The sequence below is a fragment of the Phyllostomus discolor genome, chromosome 11 (genome assembly GCF_004126475.2).
Source record: "Phyllostomus discolor isolate MPI-MPIP mPhyDis1 chromosome 11, mPhyDis1.pri.v3, whole genome shotgun sequence".
Taxonomy (NCBI): domain Eukaryota; kingdom Metazoa; phylum Chordata; class Mammalia; order Chiroptera; family Phyllostomidae; genus Phyllostomus; species Phyllostomus discolor.
In genome coordinates, this window is record NC_040913.2 from 54,746,829 (window position 1) to 54,769,969 (window position 23,141).

The window sequence follows — 23,141 nt, forward strand, 5'->3', positions numbered from 1 at the left end:
AAACTGGTAAAGTTTCTAGACTAAGAAATTTTATAGAGATGATGAGACTGTTGCTTTCTTCTTTCTTGTTTTATATCCTCTCCCCCATCTTCCCTGCTCTCTGGTGTCTCCCCGAATTGCGGTATGGGGTAAAGAGGAGAGATGCATAGCAGGAAGAACTAGGTTCACCCTGGGAGATGTAATCTGTTATTCATTCTTTTGGAGCTTGACAAATATCCAAAGCTGAATGGTATCTTTAGGATACTTATGTAGATTTGGGGGAATGCCTCACCTGCAGAGCCTTTAATTCCTGCTCTGTCTTTTCCAGTTGCCTTCAGCATACTGATTTCTATACTTCCAAGTGTTCCTGTAGGCAGGGTCTCTCATAATGACCCAGCCTATGTCTCTTCTGCATAATCCACATGTGAGCTCCAAGAGATAGTTATAGATCATTGCCTCACCAAATTCTACTCTTCTTGTTCTGTTACCCAAAGGATTGCTTATCTTCTCTGTGTGTCCTCAAAATCCAGGAGATACATGAAAAACCAAGGGATTCTCACAAAATCCAACCTTGAATTCTTAAGAATTCAACTTATATTTTTAATTTCTTATATTTTCAGGTGAAAGATGGGCAATTTCTGGTTTTACACTTTCTTAGCATGTTCTACCAGGGAGCCTAGTTTAGCATCTTACTTAAGGAAAAGTGAATATTAATGTTTATTGCTGAATCCCTGTGTGTACATAAAAAGTAGTATTTAATATCTTTATCTGATTAGATGATGGAATACTTGAGGAATACCTTGCTTTAGGAATTTTATCCCTATTCATCCATTCACATCCCACTGTGTATCATTTTCCTGGGTTTTGTTGGAAAACTTTATAAGGCTAATGTTATTCATAAATTTGTTTAAAAAGAAATTATATTTTGGCAGGTACCATCATTTGGATAATTAACTTTATAGGTTACTAACTTGTTTTAATTTATTTAAAGTACCTGTTTCAGTTTTGATTTGACCTTGAATTCTCACCTTGCTGAGTTCTTGGCTCATGCAGAGGCTCAGTAACTGTGGATGAAAGGACAGTCATCCTGTATTTTGTAACTTCACAAATAAATCTGTTTTATCTATATCTTCATTTAAGATTTAGATTTTATTTCTTCTAAGCCTTCACCAAATTAAGCCACATTTATAAGATTACCTTCTTAGCCATTTTATCAAATCTTTCCAATTCCTGGTAATTTCAACATTTGCAAAACCCGTACTTTACTAGATAACATGGCCACTAGGTCTCTGCAAATGCAGAATCACCGTAGTTTCTGTGAGGGCAAAGAGAAACAAGAGGGCTCCCAAGGACCTGCCCACTGAAATATTTTGCTTATCAAGCACGTTTCTTTCCAGTCAAGTTAATTTCTTTCCTACTTGCCTTCAGTCGCTCTAGGCAGCACCTGAGCTGTTTAAGGCTAACAGAATCACATATTAGGTAATAGGTATTAATAGGTATAGAAAAAAAGTTCACCTCAGGCTATTTCTTATTTTCTCTTTTTTAGAGGCTTGTGCACACATTGTTCATGCTCTGTTTCACTCAGTGTCCACTAATCATTAATAGATTTTTACATATTTTAAATATTTTAAAACATAATTTTTTAAATTTTATAAGGTTATCAACTAGGTGAGAGATTCTTCTCTTTTTTAGTGTTCCCACATTTGTTAACTACCATTTTGGTTATGTTTTACAATTAGAGATCAATTTATTTTTAAACTGAAGAAGAATTTGTTCTGTTTAGCTCACTTCATATACCCTAGTACCTTCACAGTGCAGAATATGCTGAATGAATAGAACATTTTTATTAATTATTATTACTATGACTATATTCCTGCAAAGTAATTTTTTTACACTTGAAAGGTACTCTTCAGTTTTACTTTGAACAACTCAGGTAGTTTTCCATTTCTGTCAATGTAATTTGCTTGAGTTTAATATATTGCTTCTTGTTGGCATTTTGCTGACTAGATTTTCATTTTGTGTAGTCATGTTGTTTGAACATTTGCAAGCAGAGCCGACTAACAGCTATTGGCCCATTTCTTTGTGTGGCATGATTTCTTCTATCCACCTGCTCACAGCAGGTTGTCTATGGGCCTGAAGAATAGTTAAATACTTTCAAAAATGTCTTGAGATCCTTCTAAGGTCTAACAGTTTCTATATTTGTGTGTCATGAAGCTATTCATGGTATGCCTTTGAAGGCTGTTTTTCTTTTTAGTTTTCATTCTTTTCTAAATATTTTCAAGAGAAGATAAAATTATTTTAAATAACAGTACAAAGCTGATTGTGGCACTATTGTATTCTACACTGAATAGGTCATTGATAATCAACTGTGTGGAACTAATTTCCTATGTTAAAGCTGGCAAATTTGGAATAGTGTCACAGGAACCTTGTGTTATTTACTACAGAATGCCAGATTAAATGGGTTACTTGTGAATTGATTGCAGTGTTCAATAGATTACATAACATGATAACTTAAACTGCTCAGTGAACCTATGTAATATAGAATATTATATAAGAACATGAATATGATAGCAGAAATGTTATTGTGGTTGCATATTACATAACTCTCTGTGATATGCTTGCAAATGCCTGTCCACACAGAATTTAAATAGGTGTTTTAAATTTAACCATAATTTTCTGTTTTTGAAGAAAATGAATAAATTTTTCCCACACTTGAGAAAGAGAAGTTAAAAATAATTTTTTCAGTTGTTACATTCATTTTTCCCATAATCTCTGAGAATTAGTTTTAAGAAAGATTTTTTTAAAAGATTTTATTTATTTATTTTTAGAGAGAGGGGAAGGGAAGGAGAAGGAAGAGAGAAATATCAATGTGTGGTTGCCTCTCATGTGCCCCCTACTGGAGACCTGGCCCACGACTCAGGCATGTGCCGTGACTGGGAATTGAACCCTCAGCCCTTTGGTTTGCAGGCCAGTGCTCAATCCACTGAGCTACACCAGCCAGGGTTCTGAGAATTAGTTTTAATTCAATAAATATGTATAGTATTGCTAAAACAAATATTTTACCAATATTTTAACTAGAATATTAAATTAAATGGCTTACAGTTTTGCTTATATTTTGCCAGTACAAGAAAAAATAGATTTGAAAGTAACCATCTTATGTTTTTAGTTGCAAAATAAATGGTTTCCATGTTTTTTAGGTACTTCTCCCTACTTCCACCCACTTAGAAGTAATTAGCTGTTATTTCTGTACTGTATGCATGTAATTACTCTAGAGTCATCAAATGTAATATTTAGGATGTAAAGGATACATAAACATATAACTTAGAGTAAGTAGAGGTTGGTTTTTTTCTAAAGAAGTATGAAATGAAAGAGTAATTATTAACCATCTTTTCTTGTTCCTGAAAACATCAATTACAGTTACACATCTTAGAAACAAGCCCACCAGTAAAACTGAAATAACTCTTTTCACTATGCTTCAAAAAAATTTAATCACAATTTAACAGCTGGGATGTGTTTACAATTAGAGTTTAAAATATTAATTTCAAAGCAAGTCTACCTGCTTTTGTAATGTAGCCCTAGCAGTTTTTTGTTTGTTTGTTTTGTCTCTAGAGGCATTTGTTTTATGATTCAGGGTTGCTTTTAAAATTCTAATATAGCAGGAAAATGTCTTTCTTAACCCCTCCCCACCTCCACACATACTTTTTTCTTTTCTGTTAACTAGAAAATGGTATTTTAGTAGTTGCCAGAAGAAAAGAATTTTGAATAGTATAAACACTGATTGTAGAAAACAAGGAAAATAATACAAGCAGCTGCACTGGAGACTGAGAAGACAAATCCCACAGTAATGGCCTTTAAAACATATTATCAAGTTGGAAATCGGTGAGGGGAAAAAGAAAACTATTCCTATTTCTTCCTCTTACTGTTCAGTGGGATTACTTATAAAACGGTGAAATTGCCTCTGATTTATTATCCTAGGAAGAATTCTTAGAACATTTGACTTTTGGTGAAAGTTTTGCTTTTTTTTTTGTGAGTGAGTGAGTGACTTTGCTAATTTTATATGAGTTCTGTTAACAAAGTCTTGCTTCCTATATACTCTTTTGTTTAAAGGAAAGAAAAGCAGTATATTTTATAGATGTTGGAGCAGATTATAAAAATAAGAAAAGGAAATTTTTATCTAGCTATGAAGTGCCACTTAAAGTAGAAAATGGGGTAAAATGGAGAAAATATTTTAGTAAGGATGAAATATATTTTAGGAAAAAAGTCTTAATTTTTATTTTATTTTATTTTTGTTATTGGCTTATCAAGTGGTCAGTTCATATTTGTTTTGGCATGCCTCAGACTCATTGTAGGCACTGAGTACTTTGTTCTTTGTGGAATCTAAAACCTAATTGTCTCAATGCTAGACTATGGGAAAAGTGTATGTTCCTGTTTCCTGTGTAGCAATAAATTCCAGTTTTGAATGAAATTTTATTTTCCTATTTTTCATTACATCAGCCCTTACTGCTGAGATACATTAGGTTTCAGGATCTCTCTCTCTCTCCCCCCCCGCCGTCCCTCCCTCCCTATCTCTCTTTCTCCCTCCCTCCCTTTCTCCCTATCTCCCCATGCAAGTGCTGTATAGATTCCAGTAGTGTGGTGGGGGGGGGGGGGAACTGGTAGTCATTATGTATATAATTGTAGCCTACTTTAAGTTGAACATAAAGTAAAGGGCAACTTATCAGTACTTATATCTATGGTTTACATATTTGTTGATAAAATTTAATTGTAATTTTAATGTTGAAATACAAGTTTTAAAACTGATGACCATTTTATGTATTGTAAAATTATTATTATTTGCCTAAGTATGAGCCTAGCCCCTATAGGATAAGGAAAAGGAACTATTTGTATTTTTCATGTCTCTTACATGTAATAGAGGATAATGTCAAATATGACCATAGCAGTGTTCTAGACCAGCAATTTTCAGCCTTTTTTATTTCATGGAACATGGAAACTAATTGCTAAAATTCTGCAGCACACTAAAAAATATCTTTTCTTTTTTTCTTTTTTTAAAATATATTTTATTGATTATGTTATTATACTTGTCCCATTTTCCCCCCTTCATTCCCCTCCACCCTGCACATCCCCTCCCACCCACATTCCCCCCTTTAGTTCATGCCCATGGTTCGTACATATAAGTTCTTTGCTTTCTACACTTCCTATATTATTCTTACCTTCCCCTTTTCTATTTTCTACCTACCATATGCTACTTATTCTCTGTATCTTTTCCCCCTCTTTCCCCCTCCCACTCCCCTGTTGATAACCCTCCATGTGATCTCCATTCCTGTTGTTCTGTTCATGTTCTAGTTGTTTGCTTAGTGTGCTTTTGTTTTTGTTTTAGTTGTGGTTGTTAATAACTGTGAATTGCTATCATTTTACTGTTCATATTTTTCTTCTTCTTTTTCTTAGATAAATCCCTTTAACATTTCATATAATAAAAGCTTGGTGATGAAGAACTCCTTGAACTTCACCTTATCTGGGAAGCACTTTATCTGCCCTTCCATGCTAAATGAAAGCTTTGCTAGATAGAGCAATCTTGGATGTAGTTCCTTGCTTTTCATGACTTGGAATACTTCTTTCCAGCCCCTTCTTGCCTTCAAGGTCTCTTTTGAGAAATCAGCTGACAGTCTGATGGGAACTCCTTTGTAGGTAACTGACTCCTTTTGTATTGCTGCTTCTAGGATTCTCTCCTTCATTTTAATCTTGGGTAATGTAATTATGATGTGCCTTGATGTGTTCCTCCTTGGGTCCAACTTCTTTGAGACTCTCTGAGCTTCCTGGACTTCCTAGAAGTCTATCTCCTTTGCCAGACTGAGGAAGTTCTCCTTTATTATTTGTTCAAATAACTTTTCCACTTGTTGCTCTTCCTCTTCTCCTGGTACCCCTGTAATTCAGATGTTGGAACATTTCAAGATGTCCTAGAGGTTCCTAAGCCTCTCTTCACTTTTTTGAATTCTTGTTTCTTCATTCTGTTCTGGTTGGATATTTCTTTCTTCCTTCTGGTCCACACTGTTGATTTGAATCCTGGTTTCCTTCCCATCACTATTGGTTCCCTGTACATTTTCTTTATTTCACTTAGCATAGCCTTCATTCTTTCATCTAATTTGCAAACAAATTCAACCAATCTGTGAGCATCCTGATTACCAGTGTTTTGAACTGTGCATCTGATAGGTTGGCTATCTCTTCATCACTTAGTTGTATCTTTTCTGGAGCTTTGATCTGCTCTTTCATTTGGGCCATATTTTTTTTGTCTCAGCATGCCTGTTATGTAGTAATGTGCAGGGCCTTAGGTATTCGCCAAGGTGGGGCAACCCAAGTCACTGTGTTTAGGCTGGATATTTAGGGGAGGGATCCTAGAGGGAACAAAGAGACTTGTTCAGCTCTCTGCTGGCTTTCAGTCACTTCCTCCACTAACCACAAGCAATTGGGCTCTTCTGTTGCTAATTCCCGGGTGGGTGGGTTTGTGTACATTCTAGGACCCTGTGGGTCTCTCCATCGAGGTCTCCTGTGAGTCTGGGAGTTTCTCCTCCCACTGCAAACCCCACCAGTTTTTACAGTCAGAGATTTTGAGGTTTTATTTGTCCTCACTTGAACCCTGGGTTGCATGGTCTGTCTTGCTCCCCAGTTGTTCCTCCCAGTTTATCTTCATGTGAATGTGGGACAACCTGCTCTGCCAGCTGCCTCCTTGCCCACCCCGGTCCTCTAGCTGCAGCCTTGCTGGGAGTCCTCTCCACCCTGGATTCCCACCTCCATCCTTCCTACTAGTCTGGACGAATGTTTCTTTAACTCCTTGGTTGTCGGACTTCTATATAGTTCAATTTTTTGTCAGTTCTGGTTGTTTTTTGTTTCTAAATTTGTTGTTGTCCTTCTTTTGATTGTACAAGGAGGCAGAGTGTATCTACCTATGCTTCCATCTTATCTTGAAGTCCCTAACTTTGATTAATTCATACCAGGTGGCTATTGTTGTATTGGCTGTTGTTTTTTTTTTACTTGATAATTTAAAGGTAAAGAGATCCATGCCACTGACTATATAGTCAGGTATTGCATGTTTTAAAAATTCTTGTGGCACACCAGTTGAAAATTGCCGTCCTAGGCTTTGGTGATACAGCAGTGACCAACACTTATGTTGCAACAGGGTATTGTAGATACCAAACATTTAAACAAATAAAAAAGGTAATATGAGTAATAAGAAGGTTGATAAAGACTATAAAACAGAATAATTTGTAGAACGTGACTAGAGGTGCTAGTTTTAGGTAGGATGGTTAGAAGGCCTGTCTGAGTAGCTAATATTATGTTGAGACATGTGAGGAGAAGGAGGCAGCTATGCAAAAATCTAGGGAAAGGAAGTCCCAAGTAGAAGGAATGGAAAATGCAAAGGCCTTGAGGCAGGAAAGGGGTTGGTTTGTGTGGAGGTCAGAAGAAAGGCTATGCCTTTAGTATAGTTAGGAGAATGGGAAAAAATTGGCAGGGACCAGATCATAGAGTCTTTGTAGGCTAGAGAGTTTGGTATTTTTTTTCAGTTCCTATTGTAAAGCTTTTGAAGAGTTTTGAAAAGAAGAATGATGTGATGTGATTTAAAATTACTACTGTGAGGAGAATGGAGCACAGAGTACCAGTAGAGGAGACAGGGAGGAAACTCTTTATATGACCGTTGCAGTCAGTCTGGGAGAAATACTGATGATGTTTTAGACCAGAAGTCCAGCTTACTGTCTGTTTCTATATGGCTTGAAAGTAGAGTGGTTATTACCTTTTTCAGTGGTTGGAAAGAATTAAAATAAAAGTAATGTTTCATGACACATAAAAAGCATATGCAATTCAAATTTCAGTATCTATAAATACAGTTTTACCAGAACATAGCCATATTCATGCATTTTTATCTGTCTATGGCTGATTTAGAATTTTTGTTGGAAGCAGAAGGCTAATGTCCTGGTTTTCCCTATAACACACCAGTTCAGTGGCTAACAGTGTTAAAGTCTATTATAATATATCTGTGCTCAGGACCAAGATTGAAATTTTTCTGAACCACTCTCAATCACTGTTATTGAACACTGAATAACTGAAAATTAGCCTGAGTTGCAGGCTTTATAGTTTCTTAATGAATTCAACCTAAAATTTCGAGAGAAAACAGAGTTTACATGTAAAATGTATACTGTGGTAAAGTCATTTTGACAACATACATTTGAATCACAGCACTATCATATTCCTTTTTACACTTCCAGGGCTGTCAAAAGATTAAAACAAGAAGCCACTACACTCCCAGCAGCTTTTTTAAAACTTCAGTGCAAGAGCAAAGGAATTTTCATATTTAAAATCCATTTAACTGTACAGTTGAGGATCTTCCCCTAACCTTCAAATGGAAGTGATTAAACTTCATTATAATATGCTAAATGCAAATATGAAGACAAGAATCTTTACAGAAAGAGTTTGCCTACCCTTGACATAGACTAAGGTGGTGGCAATGGAGATGGTGAGAATTGAACTAATCTGACATATATTTAGGAGGGAAGGCAGAAAAGATTGACAGATGAATTAGATATTGGAGGGATGAGCACAAAGGGAAAAGGACTCATGGACATGGGCAACAGTGTGGTGATTGCAGGGCGGAGGGCATAAGAGGACTAAATGGTAATGGGAAAAAATACAATTAAATTTTTTTTAAAAAGAATTAAGGGGAGCAACAGAATCTGTAATGGTAATATTTACTGAGATGGGAAACCTAAGGGAAGTGCAGCTTTGAGGAGAAATATTAACGAATTCTGTTTGGATTTGGTAGATTTAATATGTGCATTAGATATCCAAGTGTTGATGTCCAGTTAACAATTGAGACTATCTGAGTTTTTAACTCAGAAGACAAATGGGAGTTGGAAACATAAATGTAGTTAGCCATAAGCATGTAGATTTTGTTTTTCTAAAAGTATGGGTCCACCATATACAAAAGAATAAAGGTGGACATTTATCTTACACTGTATACAAAAATTAACTCAAGTGGATTAAAGGCCTCAATATAAGACCTAAAACTATAAAAGTCCTAGAAGAAATTATAAGGTATGCAAAAGGCTTCTTGACATTGGACTTAAGAATGATTTCTTGGATATTACACCAAAGTCATAGGCAGCATAAGCAAATAGAAACAGATCGGATGACAACAAACTTAAAAACTTTTGTGCATCGAATGATATAATTAACAGAGTGAAAATACATCCTACTGAATGGGAGAAAATGTTTGCAAATCATATGACTGCTAAGAGGTTAAAACCCATAATATATAAGGAATTTCTACAACTTAACAACAAAAAAAAACCTAACTCAATTAAAAAGTGACCAAAGGATAAGAATAGGCATTTCTCTAATGATCGTGTACAAATGGGCAACAAGCACATAATAACATGCTTAACATGCTAATTATCTGAGAAGTGTAAATCAAAACCACAATGAGATACCACCTCATACCCATTAGGAGGGCTACTACCAAATAAACAGAAAATAACAAGTATTGGTAAAAACATAGAAAAATTGGAACCTTTGTGCATTGTTGGAAGAATTGTAAACTGGTACAACTGGTATGGAAAAATAGTATGAGGGTTCCTCAAAAAAATGGTACAGCCATATGATGAGTAGATAAACAAACTGTGGTATATACATAAGATGGAATGCTATCCAATCTGAAAAAGGAGAGAAATTCTGTCAAATGCTACAACCATAGATAAACTTTGACATTATGCCAAGTGAAATATGTCAGACAGAATAAGACAAATACTGTGTGAGTCCCCTTACATAAGATATCTAAAGTAGTCAAATTCATAGAAGCCAAAAGTATAATAGTAGTTACCAGGAACTGGGAGGAGCAGGGAAAGGGGAGATGTTGTTTAATGGGCATAGCATTTCAGATTGCAAGATGGAAAACTTTTTGAGATTTGTTTCACAGAAATGTAAATATACTTACCATGACTGAACTTTATACTTAAAAGTAATTAAAATAGAAAATTTTGGTTTTTACTACCAAAAAGTTGTTACTTGAAAAATCTTAAGAGCCAAAGGAGTTTTATGAAAAAATTACAAAGTTGGAGGATTTATACAATCTGATTTCAAAACTATGAAATAGAAGTATCAAGACAGTGTGGTGTTGGGCCCTGACTGATGTGGCTCAGTTGGTTGAGTGTCATTCTGCAAACCAAAAGGCCGCTGTTTTGATTCCTGGTCAGGGTACATGCTTGCCTTGTGGGCCAAGTCCTTGTTTGGGGGTGTGCAAGAGGCAACCAGTCCAGATTCTCTCATACATTGGTGTTACTCTCCTTCACTTTCTCCCTCCCTTCCCCTCTCTCTAAAAATAAATAAATAAAATCTTTAAAAAGAAAAAGAGAGTCTGGCATTGGGAGATAGACATGTAGATCAGTAGAACATAACAGAGTCTAGAAACAGATCCAGATATAGATGGTCAGTTGATATTTTGGCAAGTGTGCTAAAGAATTCAGTGGGAAATTTTCTTAAACTAATGGTGCTAGAACAAATGAGTGTCTGTTTGGGGAAGATGAACTCATTTATTAGATAGCACATCAGTGGTTGCTTGAAGGCAGGGACTAAGGTTGGATTGCAAAAAGGCAGGAAGAACCTTTTGGGTGTGATGGATATGTTTTTGTATCTAGTTGTGGTATTTTTTTACAAGTGTTAGAAATCATTGAATTCTATACTTTAAATGGAATGTGGGGGAGTTGTACATCCATTATACTTCAGTGAAGTTGTTTTTTAGGTGAATATGTAGGGATTGGGGGGAAGCATGGATCTGGATAAGATTACAGAAGAAAAATGTAGATGGAAAAGAGAAGAGAGCTGAGCACTGGGTCCTGGAGCACTTTAGTAGTTAGAAATTGAATGAAGACTTGAAACCAGCACCAGGGGCTAAGAAAGAGCTGCCAAGGAGATAAGAGAAAAACCAAGAGTGTGTGGTATGCTTGAAGCCAGTGAAAAAAGTATTTGGGAAAGGAATCATCAACTATATCTAGTGTTGATGAATAAGGTGAGGAAAAAATGGATGGATAGATAGGAGAAGGTGGAAATTTTAAGTTACCTTGACAAGAATGGTTACAGATGATTAGTGCGGATGAAAGTCAGCTGGAAATGGGCTCAAAGGAGAATGGAAAGTGACAAAGTGGAGGCCATGTAGGTAGACAACTTTTCAAAGAGTCTTGCTTTAAAGGAGAAGAAGAAATAGGATAGCAGATTGAGGGAAATGTCTGTGGAATTATTTTTTTATTCTTTGCATTTTATTTGTTGAAGAAATTAGATCAAATTGTCTTATAGTTTTCCATGATCAGAATTTTGCTGGTGCATCCCAAAGGCACACTTTAACCTGTTATTCCTTTGCTGTCTTCTGTACATGAATATTTGAGTTTCAAGGTATAATCAGATTCATATACCATTATCTTTAGTAAGACTGAGTCCTAAGTGATATGGTGTGCTCCATAAGAGGCACATGACTGTGATCATCACTCTGCTGATGATGAAGTCTTGGGTCATTAAATTTATTAAAGTTTACAAAATGATGATGTTTTAATTTTGCCAAATTTTTTAATATATTACTTGGAATGATTTTAAAAGAGAAACTCTGTCTAACTACATCTTGGCTGACCCAGGAGTACAGTTTTCATGAGAAGGATAAGGTCAATGCTTGATCCTTTCCTTTTACTTACCAGTTCTTAAAATAGAATTGGTTCCCTATTATTCCCCAAAGTGATTAAATTAGGATGTTATTTTGTTTTGGGTATCCACTTTGCACTCATGGGTTTGAACATACTTGATATGCTTTAATCCACAGCAGTTATCATTCTTACTGCTGATCAAACTGTCTAATGGTGGGCCACAGGTAACTCTTCAAGTTGGCTTCTGAGTCCCTTTGGCATGACCCAAGTCTTTGAAAGCTCCTTTAACTGTCTGATATGGCAAATTGTAGCAGCCTTATTTTTGCCCCAGACCTGAAATCAGCCATTTTTTGAGTGGGAAATGATATTTATAGACAACAATTGGGGTGCCAGGGAAGTTTGTTGCTACTAGGCCTTTACAGTGTTTCTGGGGAAGATTCAGAAATTGCCACCACTGCCATCTTCCCAGAATCCAATAGCTACAATCAGAAAATTTCTAATTCTGAAGAACTTATGATTGAGACTGTTGCTCTACAACAGAGGTGATTAATTGTGCTGATTCTCTACTGGCAGATGTGAGCTGGATCCTGTGGCTCCTCTTTTCTGCCACATGCTGAGATGTGCCTTGGTCTGGAAGTAATAGGGATGCTCTGAATGTTTTCCTCACTAGTCTTAGAACTTTAGCAGTGTAGAAGTCTATATGCTATTAGACTGCTGATCCACAATCTAAATAATTTTACATCAACTCTTTTCTTCATTTCTTGACAGCTCCACCTCTAATACTACCCAGTAAAAACTTTGGCTAGACAATTGAAGATTGAGAGCTATATAAGTCCCTCATATTTCTCATAGTATGAACAGACATCAGAATTTTGGGGGGATATTGGTTTTATGTTTCATTTTCTGCAGTACTGTTGGGATTAAGGAGGAAGTGTAAGAAATGGTTTTTGTCCTTAACTCATCATTTAATTGATGATCTAGAATAAGACATTGTAGATATATTCCATCCTGGGCAAGTCAAAATGCTTGGGTTGGGGGTCTTATTCCTCCATTGCTTTTTACATTCCTGTACCTTTAGTTTCTTATAAGTAAAACAAAATGTAGACTTTTCAGATCTCTTTGCCTTCAAATTCTAATTTCCTATGAATGAAAAAGGCTTACTTCTTTTGCGTTGTTTGCTCTTATGTACTCTGACCTAAATGATTGCAGTGACATCTTCCTAGGCCTCCCAGCCAAGTCCCTACCTATTTCTGCATATCTTCAACCTTGCCTCAGACCATTGATCTTCTGAAACATCAACATGCTACTCTCTAGTTCTTAAGTACAAAGACTTTGGAAAGTATGAACTCTGTGCAAGATGTGAAGTACCGCATTTTTTGGACTATAAGATGCACTCCCCTCAAAATTTGGGAGGAAAAGGAGGTGTGTCTTATAGTCTGAATGTAGCTTACCTGACTCACTGTGTGGGGGCAGCGGTGGAGCAGGGTCACAGGTTATTAAATATTTTACCACATTTTTGCTTCAATTTTTTTTTCCTATTTTCCTCTAAAACCTAGGTGTGTCTTATGGTCCAGTGTGTCTTATAGTCCAAAAAATATGGTAGCTCTGTAATTCCTTCTCAGTTTCCTTTTTGCCACTTCCCTGCATCAACTAAACCTATTTCTGCACTACTCACTATTCCATAAACTTGCCATGTTATTTCTTAATCTGAAATTTTTATAAACTTTTATCAGACCAAAATTTTCTCTTTCCCTTCCATTTTGGAGAATTCCTGCTCACTTTTTAATAACCAGCTCTACTGTCTGTAAGTCTTCCTTAACCTTTCTGGCACTTGTTGGTCTGGCATCTTATCCTATAAGACTGTACATTTTGTACTACAGATTTATCATATTGAATTATAATTTATTTTAGAATCCTATACTTTTCTTTAATGTCCTTGAGGGTACATCATAATTCTGTTAGTAGTGTTCAATACATGGATGGATAGATGACTAAAGTAGAAGTGACAGTATTAGAACCTGGGATTCAAGACTTAATTCTTAATCCCTTAGGACACTGAGGGAAAGAACCTATTTTATTCCATTCTGCACTATTTCTCTTTTCCCATTATTAAGTTATACATATCCATGTAGAGAATAGAAATATGATAAGGCAAAAAGAAAGTTCAACTAATATCTTCTACTCAGAAACAACAGTTAAATGTTTTATGTGCATTATCTGTGTTAGAATTTTATGTAAACTATAAAATTTTAAAACAATATTCAGTCTGAATATACTGTTTTGTTCTTTTTGCAATGGGAAATATAAACATGTTTAATGTTTCTAAGCTTTTTAAATGGCTACATAAATATACCATAAATTAATTCAACCAGTTTCTTTTGTTTCTTATTTAGATTGCTTGAAATCTTTAGATTCTATAAATTACACTATGATAACATATCTGGCTATATTTTTTTGCCTACTTATGACTTTTTTCTTAGGAGAAATTCTTACAAGTGGAATGAATGGATAAAAATACTGATTTTGAACTTTCTACACTAATACAACACCTTGAGTATGCTAGTTAGATTACTATTGTGTCAAGTCAACTTGGCAATATTTTCTGGTAGGGGCAAACATATAGGTATCATTGTGCATTGAACTGCTTTCCTTCTTATTGATCTAACCTCCCTCAGTCAAGGAACCAGGGACTCAGCCTGAATTCTAGAGGTTTACCCTGGGTTCTGTGACTTAAGTAATCATAAAGATTAGAGTTAGTAAATCTCCACTTCCTTAAAAGAAATAAAAATAGGCTTGCTGTTGAGGGAAGGCCACTAACACTTTCTACAGGGGTATGTCTGGGCACTTAAAAAAATTCATAGCTACTTAATTAGAACTGCTTTATTTGTTCCCAAAGTCTTTGAAGCCCTGGGCCCTCTCTGATAAGCACTAGAAAGAAAGAGTTTTGAAGAACAGATTAAGAATAAGTAGAGCAATTTTATAGGTGAGAATTATTTGAAATAAGTATAATTTACTTGCAGTGTACTAGTCATTAATTTCTAGTAAACATAAATCCAAAAAACAACTTTATTGAGATATAATTCACATACCATACAGTTCACCCAAAGTGTACAAATTGGTGTTCTTTGTCTCTTCACAGAGTGGTGCAATCATTGCCACAATAAATTTTGAAACATTTTCACACCCCAAAAAGAAACCTTATACTAATTAGCAGTCAATCCCCATTCCCTAACAACTCTCCTTCCTGCATGCAACCCTCAAGCAATCAATCTTTCAATGTCTTCCTCCCTTCCTTTTTCCCTTCTTTTTTAATAAAATGGAATTTAATTTTTACTTTATATCTGATATTTTTTAAAGTTTTTTAGAAGCATGACCACTTCCAGAATTTGCATGGCATATTAACACTTATATCAGTTGATAAGTAAATAGTCATTTGAGTGAAGACACAAGTTTTTTATAAATCACTTAACATATGCATTTACCTTTTTATTGCAAAGGTTTCTTTTTTAATTGTTGACATTATTACAGATATCCCCCATTAGATTTACTTTGTACACAAGCTATTATCCAAAAAAACAAAGGTAAATTAAGAGTTCAGACATACTAGACAAGTGTTGATTTCTGGATTTCAAAAAGATGTGGAAATTTTTCCTGAAGAAATTTTTCCTAAGCGTTTCTTCCTTGCTTCAGTGTGGGCTTATTTCTCAAGTTTCGATCTGACATAATCTTCCACATGAGACATTGCAAAGAACAATTTCCTATTGAATCTATTTCTTAGGAACCAAGGTATAGGTCACTTGAACTTTTGTCAGATGATTTTTCCAAAGATGTCTCTTACAGAAGCACTAGGTCTGGCTTTTTCTTGAGAAGTTCAAAGAAGCCTTGGATATCTTCTCTTTCCTGGATAACCTTATCTAATGCGTATATGAATCTACTTTTTCTAACCATTCTAGACTTCACAGTGGCAATCTCTGCCACTTGTCCTCCTGCTGTAGCATTAGAAGCATCTTTTTAGTAGACCATACCACAATTTATGTATATATTAATTACTTTTCTTCTTAAATGCCAGTAAGTGCATGAAGCTCCAGTTTTCACTCCCCCCTCCCTCTAATTCCTTGGGTCATCAAAAATTTCTTCCAATACTTCCTTGACAAAGTGGTATAAAATAATCTACACTAGTGAAAAGATGTGATATTTGGTGTATTCTTAGGCAATAGACTAAGGGAAAACCTGCAGCCTATGCTAGCTGAGGCCAAAGTTATTGTTGACCTGGAAGTTTTTGGGGTGGCTGAGAGTGTTCAGGAAAGAACAGCCAAAATGCACCAATCTGTTTCCTGCTTCTATGGAGTTACCTATTCTGGACATTTCATGTTAAATGGAATCATGCGTATGTGGTTCTTTGCGACTGACCTCTGTTGTAGTGTGTAGCAGTACTTCACTCTTTTTATGGCCAAATAATATCCTATTGATATTTTGTTTATCCATTTATCGGTTGATGGACATGAGTTATTTTACTGTTAGAAATAATATTATGATAATTCTGGCCAAGATGGAGGCATAGGTGGACACACTGTGCCTCCTTGCACAACCAACAGAAGGACAACAAAAATTTAGAAACAAAAAACCAACCAGGACTGACAGAAAATTGAACTGTATGGAAGCCTGACAACCAAGGAGTGAAAATAGACACATTCATACAGACCAGTAGGAGTGGTGGATTGGGGCAGCCAGGTGGAGAGAGGTCACAGCAAAAAAAAAGTCGTGGCTTGTGGACCTTGAATGCACAAGGCAGCAGTTGATGGACCCCAGGTGTGCAAGATGGCAGCAGGCGGACTCTGGGCATGCAGGCTACTGCTGGCAGATCCCGGGTGCAGGGTGGCAGCAGGCAAACCCAGGGAGGCATACAAGGTGGCTGGCTGACCAGGCGATCACACATTCGTGCACAGATAAACCAGGCGAAACTGGGGAGTGAGACAGACTGAGCAACCCAGGGCTCTAGCTCGGGGAAATAAAGCCTCAAGACACTGATTGAAAACACCTGTGGGGGTTGAGGTGCAGGGAGATACTCCTAGCCTCACAGGCGAGTTTGCTGGAGAGACCCACAGGGTCCCAGAACGTATACAAGCCCACCTACACTGGAATCAGCACCAGAAGGGCCCAATTTGCTTGTGGGAAATGGCTGAAAGGACTGAAATCCGATAGAAAGCACAGAAAATGCCAGATTGTTCTCTCTTGGACCCCTCCCCCACATACAGCATCACAATCCCGCAACTGGGTTACCCCACCCAGGTGAACACCTAAGGCTCCGCCCCTCAATACATAACAGGTGCTACAAGACAAAAAAAAATTGGCTCAAACAGAAGAACAGATACAACTAAGTGATAAAGAGATAGCTAACCTGTCAGATTCACAGTTCAAAGCACTGGTAATCAGGATGCTCACAGACTTGGTTGAATTGGGTTGCAAATTAGATGAAAAAAATGAAGGCTATGCTAAGTGAAATAAAGGAAAATGTACAGGAAACCAACAGTGATGGGAAGAAAACTGGGACTCAAATCAATGGAGTGGACCAGAAGGAAGAAAGAAAGAACCAAAAAGGAAAAGAAAATGAAGAAACAAGAATTCAAAAAATGAGGAGAGGCTTAGGAACTCCAGGACACCTTTAAACATTCCAACATCCGAATTATAGGGGTACCAGGAGGGGAAGAGGAAGAGCAACAAGTGGAAAAGTTATTTGAACAAATAATAAAGGAGAACTTCCCCAATCTAGCAAAGGAGATAGACTTCTAGGAAGTCCAGGAAGCTCAGAGAGTCTCAAAGAAGTTGGACCCAAGGAGGAACACACCAAGGCACATCATAATTACATTACCCAAGATTGAAATGATGGAGAGAATCCTAGAAGCAGCAAGAGTAAAGGAGAGTTAAGAGATATCTACAAAGGAGTTCCCATCAGACTGTCAGCTGATTTCTCAAAAGAGACCTTGAAGGCAAGAAGGGGCTGGAAAGAAGTATTCCAAGTCATGAAAGGCAAGGACCTACATCCAAGATTGCTCTATCCAGCAAAGCTGTCATTTAGAATGGAAGGGCAGATAAAGTGCTTCCCAGATAAGGTCAAGTTAAAGGAGTTCTTCATCACCAAGGCCTTATTATATGAAATTTTAAAGGAACTTATCTAAGAAAATGAAGATAAAAAACATGTACAATAAAGTGACAGCAAACTCACAATTATTAACAACCATATCTAAAACAAAAACAAAAACAAACTAAGCAAACAACTAGAACATGAACAGAATCACAGGAATGGAGATCACATGGAGGGTTAGCAACAGGGGAGTGGAAGGAGGTGAGAGGGGGAAAAAGGTACAGATAATAAGTAGCATAGATGGTAGGTGGAAAATAGACAGGAAGGGCAAGAATAGCATGGGAAATGTAGAACCTTATGACACATGGACATGAACTAAAGGGGGGAATGTGGGTGGGAGGGGGTGTGCAGCGTGGAGGGGAGTGACAGGGTGAAAGTGGGACAACTGTAGCATAATCAATAAAATATATTAAAAAAAGAAATGTTATGAACATTCATGCACACATTTTTGTGTAGAACTGGATTAATTTTTTATTATTATAATTAACATTTATTTATTTGTGAAATTGAACAGTTTTCATGTTTATTCGCCAAATTGCAAATTCATTTTATCCCTCTTTTTTTCCCCAGTGTCTTTCACGAGAAGCAGGTGGAAACATGAGCATTCAGTTTCTTGGTACAGTGGTAAGTATCAAAGAAATGTTATCTACTATATTCTCCTAACTTTCATGTAAAAAAAAAAAGGTTCAACTCCTTTTAGCCCATGTGTTTAAACTTGGTTTCCTCATGATTTTATTTGGTTATTAAATGAGATGACTTTGTATAAAAGATGGGTTCTTTAAAGTGTTAAAGTTTCCATAATAGAATACTTTTTAGCAATTTCTAATTAGAAAATAGTTCTAAAAAATATTTGAGTTTGTTGAGTATTTCAAGTGCTTTCTGCTACTGGATATTTTCTCCCTGTTTTCATAATAAAAATAAGAACATATGTATTATATAAAAGTTCTTTTAAAAATAGTGACTTTGGTAGGGATTTTTGCTCAGCTTTCTATCTTTATTAGGTCCTGTCAAGTCCACATTTCTAATGAAATTAAATCATAATTTTGTACCTTGATTTTTTCACTTATGATCCTATTAATCATTTTGCACATTGCTATAAAATATCAGCATTGTTTTAATGAAGCTGTATTTAATAATCTGATAAGTAGATATGATATAGTTTACTTTTCCTGAATTCCTCTCTTAGGTATTTAAGTTGCCTCTCTTTTTTGCCGTTATGATTGGTGTTATAATGAACAACTTCATGTATTTCACTTTTTTGACATTTTAAATTATTTTCAAATATGTATAAGATATTTTCAAAACTTTATAAGATAGATTTTCTTCTAAATTGAATCAAAACCATACATAACTTTATGGGTTAATATACATGTTGCCAATTATTTTATACCTCTTCTGAAAGCCACTCATATAGTAGGATATCACTTAGCATTCTCACTAGTATTATAATTTTCAAAATATCTAACTTTATCTGGTAAAAAGAAATTTCCTTTATAGTTCATATTTTTATAACTTTACATATTAATAATTTTATTAGCTATAGTTTTTGAAATAATTTTACTGTTAAAAAGGTTCCTTATTTTAATTACCATGTCTGTTTATTGCTGTTGTATATGAATATTTCTCCATGTATTCATTTACTAGGTATCATTTATAATCTTTAAGATGTCTGTTCATGTGCCGTGGGTACCTTGTTCAGGCTATACATTTACACTGGTTTTGGGGGTCTATGAGTTTATTGAAGATATCAGAGGACAGCTCTGTGGCTTGGATCAAAAAAGTAGTGGTTTTTGCAGCCATTGAGGTAGGAAGGATATTAATAATGAGAATTTATAGTTTATGCATAGAGATATAGTTAAGTTTATGTACAGTAGTATATGTATATACTCTTGTTCTGTGAATTATAACTTTTAAGCGTTACACCTAAGACTTGTGGTTATTCTTGTTTTTCTGATTAAAAAAGTAATACATACTTTTTCAATGGGAAATTTAGATATTATTTAAACATATGTCTTAAGAAATTGTATTAGTAATAATAGTAAGGGTTCTCCAGAGAAACAGAACCAGTAGGATGTGTGTAGGTGAGGTGGGGCAGGGGGCGAGGGATGGAAGGAAGAGAAAAATTGTTGATTTTGAGGAATTGTGGGGCCAAATCCAAATCTTTTAGGGCAGGCCAGGGAAGAGTTGCAGTTCAAGTTCAAAGACAGTGTGCTTACAGGATTCCTCTTTTCTTGGGAGCTCAGTACTTTTACTTCAAATGGTTGAGTGAGGCCCACTCATATTATGGAGGGTAATCTGCTTTACTGTTTACTGATTTAAATGTTAATCTCATCTAAAGAATACCTTCACCCTGGCTGGCATAGCTCAGTGGATTGAGCATGGGCTGTGAACCAAAGTATTGCAGGTTCGATTCCCAGCCAAGGCACATGCCTGGGTTGCAGGCCACGGCCCCCAGCAACTGCACAATCATGCTTCTCCCTCTCTCTCTTTCTCCCTCCCCTCCCTCTCTAAAAATAAAATAAATAAATATTGAAAAAAAGAAAAAAAGAATACCTTCATAGTAACATTTAACATAATGTTTTGCCAAATATCTGGGTATTGTGGCCTAGCCAAGTTAACATATACAATTAGCCTTCACAGAAGTATACATCCTATTTCCTAGAGGTACCAGTATTTAAGTTATTAACGATAGACATATTCTTCCAGAAATAGAATTACACAATTTTTTTATGCAACAATAAATCATGTGCATTTTCCCAGGTCATTACATAAAAATATCTATGTCATTTTTTACAGGATTGGTTTCTTTTTAAAACATTATTTTCTTTTATTGATTCTAGAGAGAAGGGAAGGGAGGGAGAAAGAGAGGGAGAGAAACATCAAATGGTTGCCTCTTGCATGAGCCCCAACTGGGGACTGAACCCTCAAGTCAGGCATGTGCTCTGACTGGGAATCGAATTGGCAGTCTTTTGGTTTGCAGGATGTTGCCCAAACAAGTGACCCTGGCCAGGGCTATGTAGAATTATATTATATGGTGATTTTCCTATACCTTAGTGCTTATGCTAGAAAGTGCTCTTAAGCTGTTTCTGCTACTTGGTCTCTCTCCTTGGATTCTAATAGATTACTCAGTGTTAGTGTATTGAAAACTGACTTCTTGGTAGCTAAACCTGCATAAACAAACAGGCAAACAAACAAAATGAACAGTTTCTGCTGCAGTGTTTTTCTCAGAAAATGCCAGCTTGAACTAAAACATTGTAAATTTCTTTTTTAATGGCTTTTAATTTTTTATTGTTGTTGAAGTACAGTTGTCTCCATTTTCCCCCACAACTCCCCCCAACCCTAGCCATCCCTACCTCCCACCCCTGATCCCAACCCCCACCTTGGTTTTGTCCATGTGTCCTTTATAGATGTTCCTGAAAACCCTTACCCCTTGTCCCCACATTATCCCTCCCTCCATTATCCCCTGGCATTATCCCCTGGTTACTGTCAGTTTGTTCTTCTTTTTTTTTTTAAGATTTTATTTATTTATTTCTAGAGAGAGGGGAAGGGAGGGAGAAAGAGAGGGAAAGAAATGTCATTGCGTGGTTGCCTCTCATGTGGCCCCCACTGGCAACCTGTCCTACAACCCATGTATGTGCCTTGACTGGGAATCGAAAGCATTTGTGCCAGGCCAAATGTGCCAGGTCAAAAGCATTTCCATTTTTAGTTTTCTGAGAAAATTCTATACTGTTTTCCACAGTAGATGCAACAGTCTGCATTCCTACTAATAGTGCACTAGGGTTCCTTTCTCTCCACATCCTGTCCAACACTTGTTTGTTGATTTATGATGGCCACTCTGACCAGTGTGAAGTGGTATCTCACCGCTTTAATTTGCATCTCTCTGATGGCTAGTGATGCTAAGCATCTTTTCATATGTATCTGGGCCCTCTGTATGTTCTTCTTGGAGAAGTGTCTGTTCAAATCCTTTGCCCATTTTTTAATTGGGTTGTTTGTCTTCCTGGAGTGGACTCATGTGAGTTCTTTATATATTTGAAGATCAAACCCTTGTCCGAGGTATCGCTGACCAATATGTTTTCCCATACAGTTGGTTCTCTTTTTATTGTAATGCTATTTTCTTTAGCCATGCAGAAGCTTTTCATTTTGATGAGATCCCATTTATTTATTTTTTTCCTTTATGTCCCTTGTTCTAGAAGACATATTGGTGAAAATATTGCTGTGTAGAATATCTGAGATTTTCCTGCTGATGTTTTCCTCTAGGACTTTCTATGGTGACACAATTTATATTTAAGTCTTTTATTCACTCAGTCAGTCATTTTGAATTTATTTTTGTATACGGTGTAAGTTTGTGATCAAGTTTCATTTTTTTGCATGTAGCTGTCCAGGTCTCCCAAAGCCATTTGTTGAAGAGGCTATTTTTACCACATTTTATGCTTCTCCCTGCTTTGTGAAATATTAATTGACCATAGAGACTCAGGTTTATTCCTGGGCTCTCTATTCTGTTCCATTGGTCCATGTGTCTGTTCTTATGCCAGCACCAGGCTGTTTTGATTACAGTGGCCTTGTAATACAGTTTGATACCAGGTAGTATGATCCCTTCTACTTTGTTCTTCTTTCTGAAAATTGCTGCAGCTATTTGGGGTTGTTTATGGCTCCACATAAATTGTTGATATGTTTTAAAACCTCATAATTTTCTTGATTCATGCCTCTCTTATACCACCTCCACTGCCTTCATCATCTCTTATCCAAATTATTGCAGCAGCCTCATGCACATGCTTCAGGGTCTCCTCCTTTGCCTTCCCTCTGTCAGGACTATCTGCCCTCAGATGTCTACATAGTAGATTCTCTTCCTTTCTTCAAGCCTTTATACATGAGCCACCTCCTCCTAGTCATACTCTGAAGTTATGACCACCCTCTCCCTCGTTTTATTTTCCCTTTCCTCCACTTTATTCTTTTTTAGTAGTTACAACTATTTGATATACAGAAATTTTTAAAATTTCTTTATTGTCTGTCTTTCCTACTTGAATAAAATAAGCTCCATTAGCGTAGGGCTTTTTGTCTGCTTTGTTTGTTACTCTATACCTAGCACTCAGAACAGGGCTTTAGTATATAGTAAGCATTGAATACATATTTGTCAAATGAATAAATGAAATTGCAAAACACCGGACCAAAGTATTAGATGTAAAAAGGAAATGTGAAGAAGGCAAATATAGAAACAAATGAAGGAAAAGAAAAGTTTAGGGAATTTTGGGACCTTAGAGATTAATCCTTCTTCCTCAGAGAAGGAAACTATGCATCAGAAAAGATAACTTGTGGGGATTTGATGCTGAAAACAAAAGAAAACTTGTTTT

At 36.2% G+C, this 23,141-nt stretch overlaps 1 protein-coding gene and 1 pseudogene across 4 annotated transcripts in view; one reads left to right on the forward strand and one right to left on the reverse strand.

Annotated features, from left to right (window-relative positions):
• Positions 1-23,141, forward strand: part of PCCA (propionyl-CoA carboxylase subunit alpha) — a 488,979-nt gene that overhangs the window by 389,531 nt on the left and 76,307 nt on the right. For all 4 annotated transcript variants that reach the window (XM_028526281.1, XM_028526274.2, XM_036011417.1 and 1 more), the window contains one exon: positions 18,364-18,417. In XM_028526281.1, the coding sequence (XP_028382082.1) occupies positions 18,364-18,417 (54 nt within the window). The remainder of the gene's footprint in view (positions 1-18,363; positions 18,418-23,141) is intronic.
• LOC114508794 lies at positions 13,946-16,494 on the reverse strand (annotated as a pseudogene).